The 11161-nt window shown below is 40.1% G+C and overlaps 1 protein-coding gene across 1 annotated transcript; it reads right to left on the bottom strand.

The window, feature by feature from the left end:
• Positions 1-3968: 3968 nt before the first annotated feature.
• Positions 3969-10676, bottom strand: nmur1a (neuromedin U receptor 1a). The gene is made up of 2 exons (XM_078258138.1): positions 9758-10676; positions 3969-4354 (listed from the first exon to the last, which is right to left on the bottom strand). Exons 1-2 carry the CDS (start codon positions 10674-10676, stop codon positions 3969-3971), a joined length of 1305 nt encoding a protein of 434 aa, XP_078114264.1.
• Between the last annotated feature and the right edge of the window lie 485 nt (positions 10677-11161).

Here is an 11161-nt window from a genome sequence, read left to right as displayed (position 1 = left end):
AAGTAGGACAGAACAAATTAACTCATTTCATGATTCAAAGAGATCTCTTCTGTTTTGTGACCCCATGCGCGAGACATTATGGTACCTTAGCTTCAGTCTGCCCTTCTTTTTGCCTCTGTCTTTTTCCCCCAAATTACTCACCCATCGAGTGCCATCTTTGTTGAAAATTCTCTGACATCAAGACACAGTGACGACGTTGCCCAAAAATATATAACTTGAACAATGGTGATATTTTTCACCTTGTTTTCATTTGAGAGCTCAGACACATTCAACAGGCTTGTTTCAGCTATCTGAGGTGATGTTCTTATGTGACAACATAATTTCACCTCAGAGTTAAGCTCTTGTTTGCACACTTCCAGATCTGCATTCACAATCTACTGATGGACTCTGTTGAAAGCTGTGCCTGTACATTGATGAGGCCTTATTTTTCGATCTTCACCTCCCCCTCAGGGGAGAGTTGACTATGAGATGAATACTGGCTGTTATTTACTGGAGGAGTATTTCAGTGGTAATATTGCTCCCAGAGTTTTAGCGATGCCTAATCTATCTTGGCAACTAGTCCAAGGGTTTCAAGCATCTGACATGATTCAAGTCATGTATGACTTGTGGTTTCCTTTTAAACAGTTTATAGGCATTTGAGAAATGTTGTTTTCTGATATACTGTGTGTATATACTATACACTGTATTGATCATTTTGTGAAGTTTGTTTTTTGTATTGATTAATTAGAGGTGTTGGTGGTGGATTTTGCCATTGGACAGAACCACACTTGCTGTTTTCCTGTTTCCAGCCTTTTGTGTTAAAAAAATCTGGCTGCTGGCTGTAGCTTTATATTTACAAATGAGCGTGATATTGATCTTCTTTTCTGACTGAGGCGACAGAAACTATGCACCATAGCTATAAGTTATTTTGCTAAATGCAAATTTAGAGATCAGCGCTGAGGCAGTCAGATAATACTCATGCCATGTTCATTGTGCAAGGTGAATAAAAGAATGTGGAAGATTAAGTGTTTCCTTTTATCTTCAAGATGCATATTGTAAGTGGACCTCTAACCTCTTTGTGATTTCACATTCAAGGTACAGAATTTTAATTGAGAGGGAGCTGAACCTCTCACGTAGCCAAAATGTGCAATTTGAAGCCTTGAGAAGCTTGGAGCCAATCACAGCAAGCTACAGCCTCCAATGAAGTGCTGTCATTATTAATCTGACCGGGGGAAGAACAAAATGCATGGCGCCTTCAAGATGGATTATGTCATGCAAATGTCCTACATGTGCCATCATTTGTGCTGGGGGTGGGTGAAGGACATGTGCAATAGTACCCTGAATGAAATATTTATAAGTAGATGTGCACCACAGTAAGTGTGCTTTGTGTGTTAGCTTATGGTAAAGGTGGATAAATCAGCAGTGTACTTGTTAAATTATCAGATGAATCATGAAAAGCTTTCATTTTTTATTTTGTTACTACAACTTTATGATCATCATTGCTCTTTCTGCAATTACTTCGTACACTGAAATGTAATGCCCTCATACATTTCCATCGGGTACGATATCCCAGGAAAAGGAAGGCCTCGATTTACGGCACAAAAGTAAGAGGATATCGCTTGAGTTCCGCCTATACTTATGAAGGTAATAAAATAACACGGAGGCTCTATAGTCTGAACCAAGACGACAAACTCTTTATTTTCTCCCACATTGTCAATAGCAGCGAATTACAGTTTCACAGAGAAATAAATTAACATCTGCAACCAAGATTATAGGTTTTCCTGACGTTAGCATGTAGCTACATATAGCAATGTACTGTATGTAATGTAAACTCTGCAGTAACGTGCCTGAAACAGATGACCAAATAAAGCACGGGCACGGGTTGAGGTATCCTGATGGACAATGCAGCCTTTAGGGCAGAGATATTCAATAGTGGGTCTGAGACCCCTAGGGGGTCCTCAGAGTTGCTGCAGGGGGGCCACCAAATTATTGTTGATGGTAAAAAAAAAAAAAAAAATCATATTTGTAAAGATTTTTTTCATTTTTACCTATACACAACATTGATGATAGGCTTACGTGCCTATAGGTATAGCCACAGATACAATTAAGCTTAAGGATTCACTGTGCCACATTCTAGCATTAAAACATGATGTACTGCATATGAATATGTCAACAATTATTATTTTAATAGCTTAGTATTGTATGCACCATAAAAAGGTATGTGCCGCCCTAAAAGTTATTGTAGGCCCAGTTTAATATGCAATATATATTTTATACTCATATTTTATACACTATATGTAGTAAGGGGTCCCAGCTTAATCTCTTTTTCAATTGAGGGGCCCTTGGCCTAAACAACTTTGAAGACCCCTGCTCTAGGGGATGCAGTGGGCTTTACACTAGTTTTGTTAGAACATGGGTAATGCTACAGTAGATCTAAACTGTAAATCAATATATAGCAGGTTTGTTTTTGCATACATAACTGTCAGGTTAGCCAATACAGTAGCCTATACATACTATACAATATATATAGCCTGAACGTGTAGTCCATCATATTGTTTAAAAGCATTTGAAAGCCATTTTTGGCAGCATTTCCCACATTATACAAAACTCAATGCAATCTAGACAAATGCTACAAATGATTTTCTGCTTTTTGTTTGTAACAAAAAATACAAAGACTGCTTCATATTATAAATTAATTTCAAGTCATATTATTTTTCTATATCGATGGACAACATTTCAGCACAAAGTACACACTGAATAATATAAAGCATTAAGACATTTAGCAGAAATTACTAACAACCAACAAACACTACTTTAAACAGTAGGCTACACAGGGCTGAGAACATGGCAATACAGTATACATAATATATCCTTACAGAACAAGTGATAACTATCTTTGACATTTATAGTACAAATCTAATACAGTACAAATTTAATCAAATAATTACGGTACATACAGTACAGTGTAGCTTACATTGTGGACGATTACAGTAGCAGTATCACAAATAAGACATTCACTTTTGCACAATCTTATATCGATCATTAACCTTTTTCCTTTTTAAGATTTTTTATAATCCTGTCTTTTTTGTTTTTTTTTGTGTATCCAGAAACTTCAGTTTATTGATACTTTACACCATTGTCTTTTACATATGCTTACTGTTTTTATAATACACGTATATAAAACCTTTTATATTCTTTGATCCACCCTATTTCATCTCAATTTATAAATCCCAGGATTTTTGTAAACTGTATCATCTAAACATATTTTTCAAAACTGACTGAAGTGCTTAAAACAAATTAGTTTTAAATTAAATTGCTGTCATTTATTGGACATTGGATGTTGCAAATTTAAGATGACATTCTAGTGTACATTCCCAAGCCTGTCCAGGTGTGTTTGAAAACGTTCAGTATTTGACATATGTCGTATTTGAATTAAATTAGTTTTAAATTAAATTGTTTCGAAACACCATGCCATACTACCAACAAACTTGACATACCCTTTAAGTTTTTAACACGAAAAACAGGTTTCATCCTCACATCTTCTTCTTCTGCCTTGGCTTCAACAACAGCGGCTTCGTTGCTAAGCGGCACATCACTCAGGGTGCTGCGGAGCTGAAGCTGTCAGACTGAGCGAGTGTTTTCTGGGAGTGATGTGATGTGGCCGATGGCACATGACCTCCTTGAACATTTCTCTAAAGCGTGTTGACATGAGGTTGTACAGGATTGGCTTTTTCATATGCTTACTGTTTTTATAATACACGTATATAAAAGTGTTCAACCGCTTTGTGGCTTGGACCAACTTTTATATTCATTGGTCCACCCTATTTCATTATCATGTTCATTATATTTCATATTCATCATTAGCTGATGAACCTGTTTAATGTGGATGTTGATGACAGTTGATGGATGCATGGGCATGGTGTTTCGAAACACCATGCCATACTACCAACAATACAGTATGTCCCCCTTGACATACCCTTTAAGAGTTTTTAACACGAAAAACAGGTTTCATTTTTCATCCTCACATCTCCTTCTTCTGCCTCAACTTCAACAACAGCGGCTCCGTTGCTAAGCGGCACATCACTCAGGGTGCTGCGGAGCGTCACCCGGGTGACACTGAGCGAGTGTTTTCTGGGAGTGATGTGATGTGGCCGATGGCACATGACCTCCTTGAACATTTCTCTAAAGCGTGTTGACATGAGGTTGTACAGGATTGGGTTGACTGCTGAGCTAAGGTAGAAAAACACTCCGGAGATGATGTGCACGTACTGGAAGATTTCTAGGTGGTAGTCAGTCCAGTCAATAATAAAACTCCACATGAGACGGTCAGTGTGAAACGGGGCCCAGCAGATCCCAAACACCACCACTAAAACGACTGGAAAAACAGCAAGAGAGAGGAAGAGACAATGGGGGACATGGGTAGAGGAGATTTTAAAAGCAGTAAAGTGATTGATGTTGCCAATGTGCTCTCTCTGCTCTCAATGAAATTGTTCCTCTTTAGGCTGTCTTGCAATGATGCAGAAAATATCTGTCCTGGGCGCACAGCCTTTAATTTACATAACTGTTCCCAATACTGATCCCTCCTACTGGTTTTGTGGTGGCCCTCATAAAAGAGCTTAACTGCTGGATTAAACACCGAACATCAGCTTGTTAGGGCTGAATGCCCACTTCAGCAATTGTCTCTAACAAGCAAATATTGATGCAGTTCCATTTCCAAGGAAGTTAGTTTGTCAAAGTTTGATTTTCATTTAACAGTCCCTCCAGGATTTCGCGATGTCGCGATCGCGCCAATTCACGCAAATTCAACCATTCACCGCGAATTTGGTGCAACTCGCAATTTTGACCAATCACCGCAACTTTTCCGCACATTTGACCAATAACCTGAAGTTTCCCGCGACTTCAACCAATCACAGTAGTCCCACATACACTCTGAGAGCCAATGACCAAGCGGGAGCGAGAACGGGTTGATAATTTCCTTGTTTTTGATATGAAGACGACACGTGTGTGTGACTCATTTACCAACAAAACGTACAGCGAAAGACCGTGCAAAACATTTCAGACCGTCCTGCCAACCTGTATTAAACATCAATGTATGCTGTAACGATTTAAAAGTTGCTGCCGTTTCAATCCTGGCTGTCGGCTCTCTGCAGCGGCGGGGCTGCAGCTCTGTTCCCCCCGCGACTGACGCTTGCACACACACAGACACACACACAAACAACACACACGGTGGATGCAGGAAAAAAAGGAGATGAGACGACACAATGACCTAAATTGAGGACAGCTACGCTCGTTATTGTAAGTGTAATGATAAGTTAAAGTCCAAAAACTAACGTTACTTTATCAAACCGTATGAATGTGTGTCCCAGGCCAGAATAGGAAATAAACTAACAATGTAAAGATCAACAAGCCACTGACAGATATGTTCAAATTTGATTCATTCAATAAATTATTATTTTTTTGTCTTAAATCCACCAGCCATTTTCATATTATACCAACATTTGCAGCATCCTGAGCCTTTTTTGTAAGGTTACTAGGAAAACTCAGCCCAGAGTAGTTTTATTCTCCCCAAAACAAGTTTCCTTTTAAAGAACTATACAAAAAAAAAAAAACTTTTTTGCAACTTTCACTGTCTCCCGCAACTTCATTGCAAAAAAACATACAAAAGACATCGCAACTTTTATCGCAATTATTTACAAAAGCTCCCGCGAAATCTGGCGTTTTGGGCCGCAACAATCTCAAAAAAAGGCCACGAAATCCTGGAGGGACTGATTTAAACAAGGCTTGTTACATCCATGAATAATTTATTTGTAAAATGGCAGTAAACAAAAAGGAAATATCCTTACTAACTAAAATACTTTTGCTGGTTTATAAATCACTAAACGGTTTAGGGCCAAAATACATTTCTGATCTTCTACTACACTATGAACCACCCAGACCTCTCAGGTGGTCTGGGACAGGCCTGCTTGTTGTCCCCAGAGTCAGAACTAAACAGGGGGAAGCAGCGTTTAGTTTTTATGCTCCACATATCTGGAACAAACTCCCAGAAAACTGCAGGTCTGCTGCAACTCTCAGTTCTTTTAAATCAAGGCTGAAGACCTATCTTTTTGATGTTGCCTTTCTTTAAATAAGCATTGTTGACACTGTATAACAATCTATATAAACATATAAAGAGAAATTCCTAAAACAAATAATATAATTGAATTTATGATTATTCCGGTGACACTCTTTTGCAGTAACGGACATATCTCTGATTATTTCTCTGATGCAGGCATGACAATAGTTGACAGAAGAGACAGATGTTGGGCTGGTCAAAAGTTAGTCGAAGTAACTAACTAATTTAGGCAGAAGGCCTAAAAAGAAAAAAATAGTCTATAAACACTCTGAGCGAGTTCTTGACTATTTAGAGACAGACTGCAGAAGAAATAAAATAGTTTAAGAACACGTTCTGGACTATTAAGAGATTTTTGTCTGCAGGGCTGTACTGGGTTTTGCAAGGTTTGCCGAAGAAAAGAACTAAGCTTTGCGGTGACGACCACATCGAAAATGATAAGAGTATACTAAAGGAAAAGCTTCTGTAACTATGGGGAATGAAACCTCAAAGCCGTGCAACACATCTGGACCCATAGTGGGTGAGATGGTTAGAAAGTATGGACCGGACTGCTTGAGATATCTGTCATATTGGTCAAAAAGCTTTGGCTTTCCAAAAACTGGATCACTGAGTCCTGGAAAGTTATTTGATCTGCTTTTATATATTTAACTGTTTTAACTGCTCTTCAATGTTTAATTTCTTATACTGCACTGTAACTTTTTTTTTTCTCGTATTTTATCTGTTTTTTATTTTTTAATCTGTTTTCATGTAAATCTGTTTTTAATTTTTTAATCTGTTTTCATGTAAAGCACTTTTATGAAAAGAAGACCCAAATGCAGGGAGAGGCAAGCAGGCAGGAGAAGGTTGGAGTTGTGGATTTATTGAAAAAACACAAAACAAACAAAGGGAGTCCTGTGAGCTGCAACAGGCAAAAAAAAAAACAATACTAGAAAAATCCAAAGGAATCCAAAAAAAACCAAGAAGGTTAAAAAAACAGGAAGAAACGGGAAGCATGGAAACTGACGGGAGCTGACGCAGACACATACAAACTATCAGGGCACGAACAGACACAAACTGACGGACGGGCAAAACACAAGATGATCTGACAACAGACAAAGGAAACACAAGGACTAAATACACTGGGGTAACAAGGGGCAGGTAACACAGCAGGTGAAACACATTAGGAGAGACAGAATAATCAAAAAAGGCGGGAAAACAGGAAGTAAAACAAGACACGACAAGACAGAAAACTAGACTATCAAAATAAAACAGGAAACAGAACATAATACAAAACAGGGAACAGAAATATACACAACAAAATAAACAGTCCACAGAATACATACAGAACAAATACACAACACAGGAGACAGAAACAGAAATAAACACACAGGCAACAGAAATAGAACAAAATGCAAAGCAAAATACCTAAACCATAACAGTAGTACAGTATATGGCATGACTTTGACTATTAATATAGGGAGTTGTGGGAGGTTTTAAAAAGATTATGTGGTATTGTAGTGTTTACAAATTATTTATATGATACTTTAAAGTATTTTGCAGTACATTTTCACAGACTTAATTTCCTGTATTTACCTTTATTTGTCCAGAAAGATTGTTTAGTTGAACAGCCAAATTCATGCAGTTATACACGTTTCATCCCAGGAGCCGACAGAAATTCCCTACAGCTCATCAGCAGCTGTTTATGGTGTCATCATCAAAAGAAGTTACAGACTGTTGGTATTTGAACTGCATTCCTTCTCTGTGCTTTTCTGACCTTTCAGCTTCCAACCTTTTTGGCCATATTGATGACAATCTTCATGGATTACTCTGACCTTCTTAACGATAGAAAACAGGATTCTAAATGTTGTACTTTCTTGACTAAACATTGCCCGAAATAAGGATGTGATAACCCCAGAGGTGTATTGATGTCTCTGAGAAGAATTCGAGACACAACCTTAAGTAGACTGAAATTTTTATCTCAACATCTGCACCTGTGCATCCAGGCATTTACATTTCATAGCATTATATACAGTAGATCAGAAGTTGATAAATACCTCAATGTTATGCACCATGAAAGATGTTCACCTCTACATTTCACTGCTTTCACCTTCACCTCTAAGTGATACAAAAGCACATGTGGGCTACGTCATTAGGCTTATATGAGAGTCTGTGTCAAACCCTGTTATACAGTAGTATGCAGTGTTCACAGAAAATATCTACAAAATGTTCAAGTCTAAAATCTTCATTTGTTTATTCCCAATGATACAAATGGATTCAGCAGCTGCATCTTATTAAAGTGTTATTTCAGGAGTAACACTGTAATTACATTGGGCTGCCGCGATTAGTCTGCTTAATCAATGACGTTGACATCAATATTTTAAATCGGCGCATGTTTTTTTTTTTTAACCCTTCAGTTAATTATAATAACAAATGTTTTACTACAGTATCACTACGTAATTTCTGCGTCATGACGTCAGTCATGTTTGGCTCCAGCCATTGGTCAGCTGGAGCCAAAGAGAGCTGGAGTGTCTCCCGTCAACGCTACAGTTTTAGAAAATTGCAGCTGTCCAACTCGGTTCACAATATTTCTGTCATTATTTTAAGGGACAGCTTGGATTTTTTGAAGTGGGGTTGTATGGGGTAGGCTACTTATCCAAAGTCAGTGTATTATCTACAGTAGATGGCAGTCGGCATGCCCCCAGTTTGGAGAAGCAGACAGGAGGACTGGCACAGAAGCTAAGCAGTGTACTATGTGGACGGGGGCTGCAGAAAAAGCATATTTAAGCCACTTAAAAAAAGGCCCATTTAAAAAAAAAACATTAATTGTTTAAGTGTATGCTATATTTAGAATATTTTCACTCATTAAACTTGCCGTTAGACAGCGGGAGGAACTGAACGTTTACATTTCCTACTTAATATGGCCTAATATAAAATTAAACAGAGATTTCTATGTAGGGAGCCAACAGAAAGTCAGCTGGCTTAGCCAGAAGTAGTTTTAAACATGCATCCATAATAAGAAGTGGCACATCTTTCACAAGGAGCACTATGAGATTCCATCTGGCAGGGATTTGTTTCAAGATATCCATCCATCCATCCATCTTCATCCGCTTATCCGGGGTCGGGTCGCGGGGGTAGCAGCTCCAGCAGGGGACCCCAAACTTCCCTTTCCCGGGCCGCATTAACCAGCTCCGACTGGGGGATCCCGAGGCGTTCCCAGGCCAGGTTAGAGATATAATTCCTCCACCTAGTCCTGGGTCTCCCCCGAGGCCTCCTCCCAGCTGGACGTGCCTGGAACACCTCCCTAGGGAGGCGCCCAGGGGGCATCCTTACCAGATGCCCGAACCACCTCAACTGGCTCCTTTCGACGCAAAGGAGCAGTGGCTCTACTCCGAGCTCCTCACAGATAACTGAGCTTCTCACCCTATCTCTAAGGGAGATGCCAGCTACCCTCCTGAGGAAACCCATTTCGGCCGCTTGTACCCTGGATCTTGTTCTTTCGGTCATGACCCATGTTTCAAGATAGTGCCCCTTATATCACAAAGAAATTTGCTCATCTAATCTATAAAAACTCTTAAATATTGGTTTTGGCCTAAAAATTCAACTATCGATTGGGCTCTTTGTCCCATGAATAGGTTTGCTTACAGGTGAGCTCTGGGTAAGATTAAAGTAGAAGACTTGTTTGATACTCACACAACATTTTAGTGACCTGCCAGCGACGTGCCTTCTGCTGCTGTGATCGGACGCTACAGAAGCTGTCCTGTCCAAAGCCCGTCTTTGCCTCCAGTGTCTGACGCATCTTCTCTCGCTTCAGCTGCAACCCGATAAGCATGTAGAGAGTGCTGATGGTAAGCATGGGCAGCATGAAAAATAGCAAGGTGGTCATCTGGATGGTCAGGTTGTACATCCAGCGTGGTTTTACCAGCGTACAGATCACTGAGTCAGGGATCTCCACGGTTATGTTACCAGCAGGGCTAGTAGCGCGACTGTGAAGGACGGCAATCCCATGCAGACTTGTGTTCGGCAAAGCACACAACACCGACACACCCCACACTGTAAGTATGACCCGCTTGGCATGGGTGCGTGTTACAACGTACTTTGCGCGTAGCGGGTGAACCACAGCAATGTAGCGCTCCACGCTCAGCGCTGTCACGTTGAGGATAGAGGCCAAGCAAACAGTCTCGAATATAAACGTTTTGAAGTAGCAGCCGCCCTTCCCCAGGAGGAAGGGGTAGTTCTGCCACAGCTCATACAGCTCTAATGGCATGCCGAGCAGCAGCACCAGCAGGTCTGACACCGCCAGGCTGAACAAGTAGTAGTTTGTTGGCGTCCACATCACTTTGTTGCGTGCAATGACAGTGCATGTCAGCACATTCCCCACCACACCTACCAGGAAGATGACCAGGTAGATGTGGCAGATGGGAAGGAACACAGATGATCGACGAGGCCCCAGATATTTCTCCAGGTACTCTTCCTCTGTCAGACATGCATCATCCAGATCAATGTGGCTTCTGTTCATGCCAGAGGTCGAATTGACACACTTTTCCCCAGGAGGACAAAGCCAGCCATCTTTTTCAGCCATTAGATCAAAAGAGCAGTTGTAAGCTGACATCCTGGCAAAGTAATCAAACTCGTTACCTGAGGGAAAAAAAAGACGAAACAGACATCAGTATGCCATTGTTAAACAAAAGTTTTGAACACACGAGAATAAAGTTAAAAGTAATGCCATTTATACAAAATAGATTTCTAGTAGTAGTTGAACAGGAATCAAAGTTGTGTTGATTACTGCAAATGCAAGTGTCAGCACAAATGAGGAAGGAGTTGCTTCACATCTTGACATTTATCTCTCTTCACTTCGTTTCCTGACCATTTTCCCAAACTCTGAATTAGATTAGCCCTGTAATAGTATGGCGACCTGTCGAGGGTGTATGCTGCCCCTCCCCTAATGTCAGCTGGAATCGGCTCAAGTCCCTCTCAACCCTGAATAGGATAAGCGGTTACAGACAATAGATGGATGGATGAATTAGATTAGCTATGACTGCTGTTTCTGCTAATACATTTTGAATTGACGTCTGACAGTGAACAGAAGACTGAGTG

The sequence above is a fragment of the Sander vitreus genome, chromosome 9, assembly GCF_031162955.1.
Source record: "Sander vitreus isolate 19-12246 chromosome 9, sanVit1, whole genome shotgun sequence".
Classification (NCBI taxonomy): Eukaryota; Metazoa; Chordata; class Actinopteri; order Perciformes; family Percidae; genus Sander; species Sander vitreus.
The sequence above is the reverse complement of the archived record's forward strand: the minus strand, read 5'-3'. Positions and strand labels throughout refer to the sequence as shown.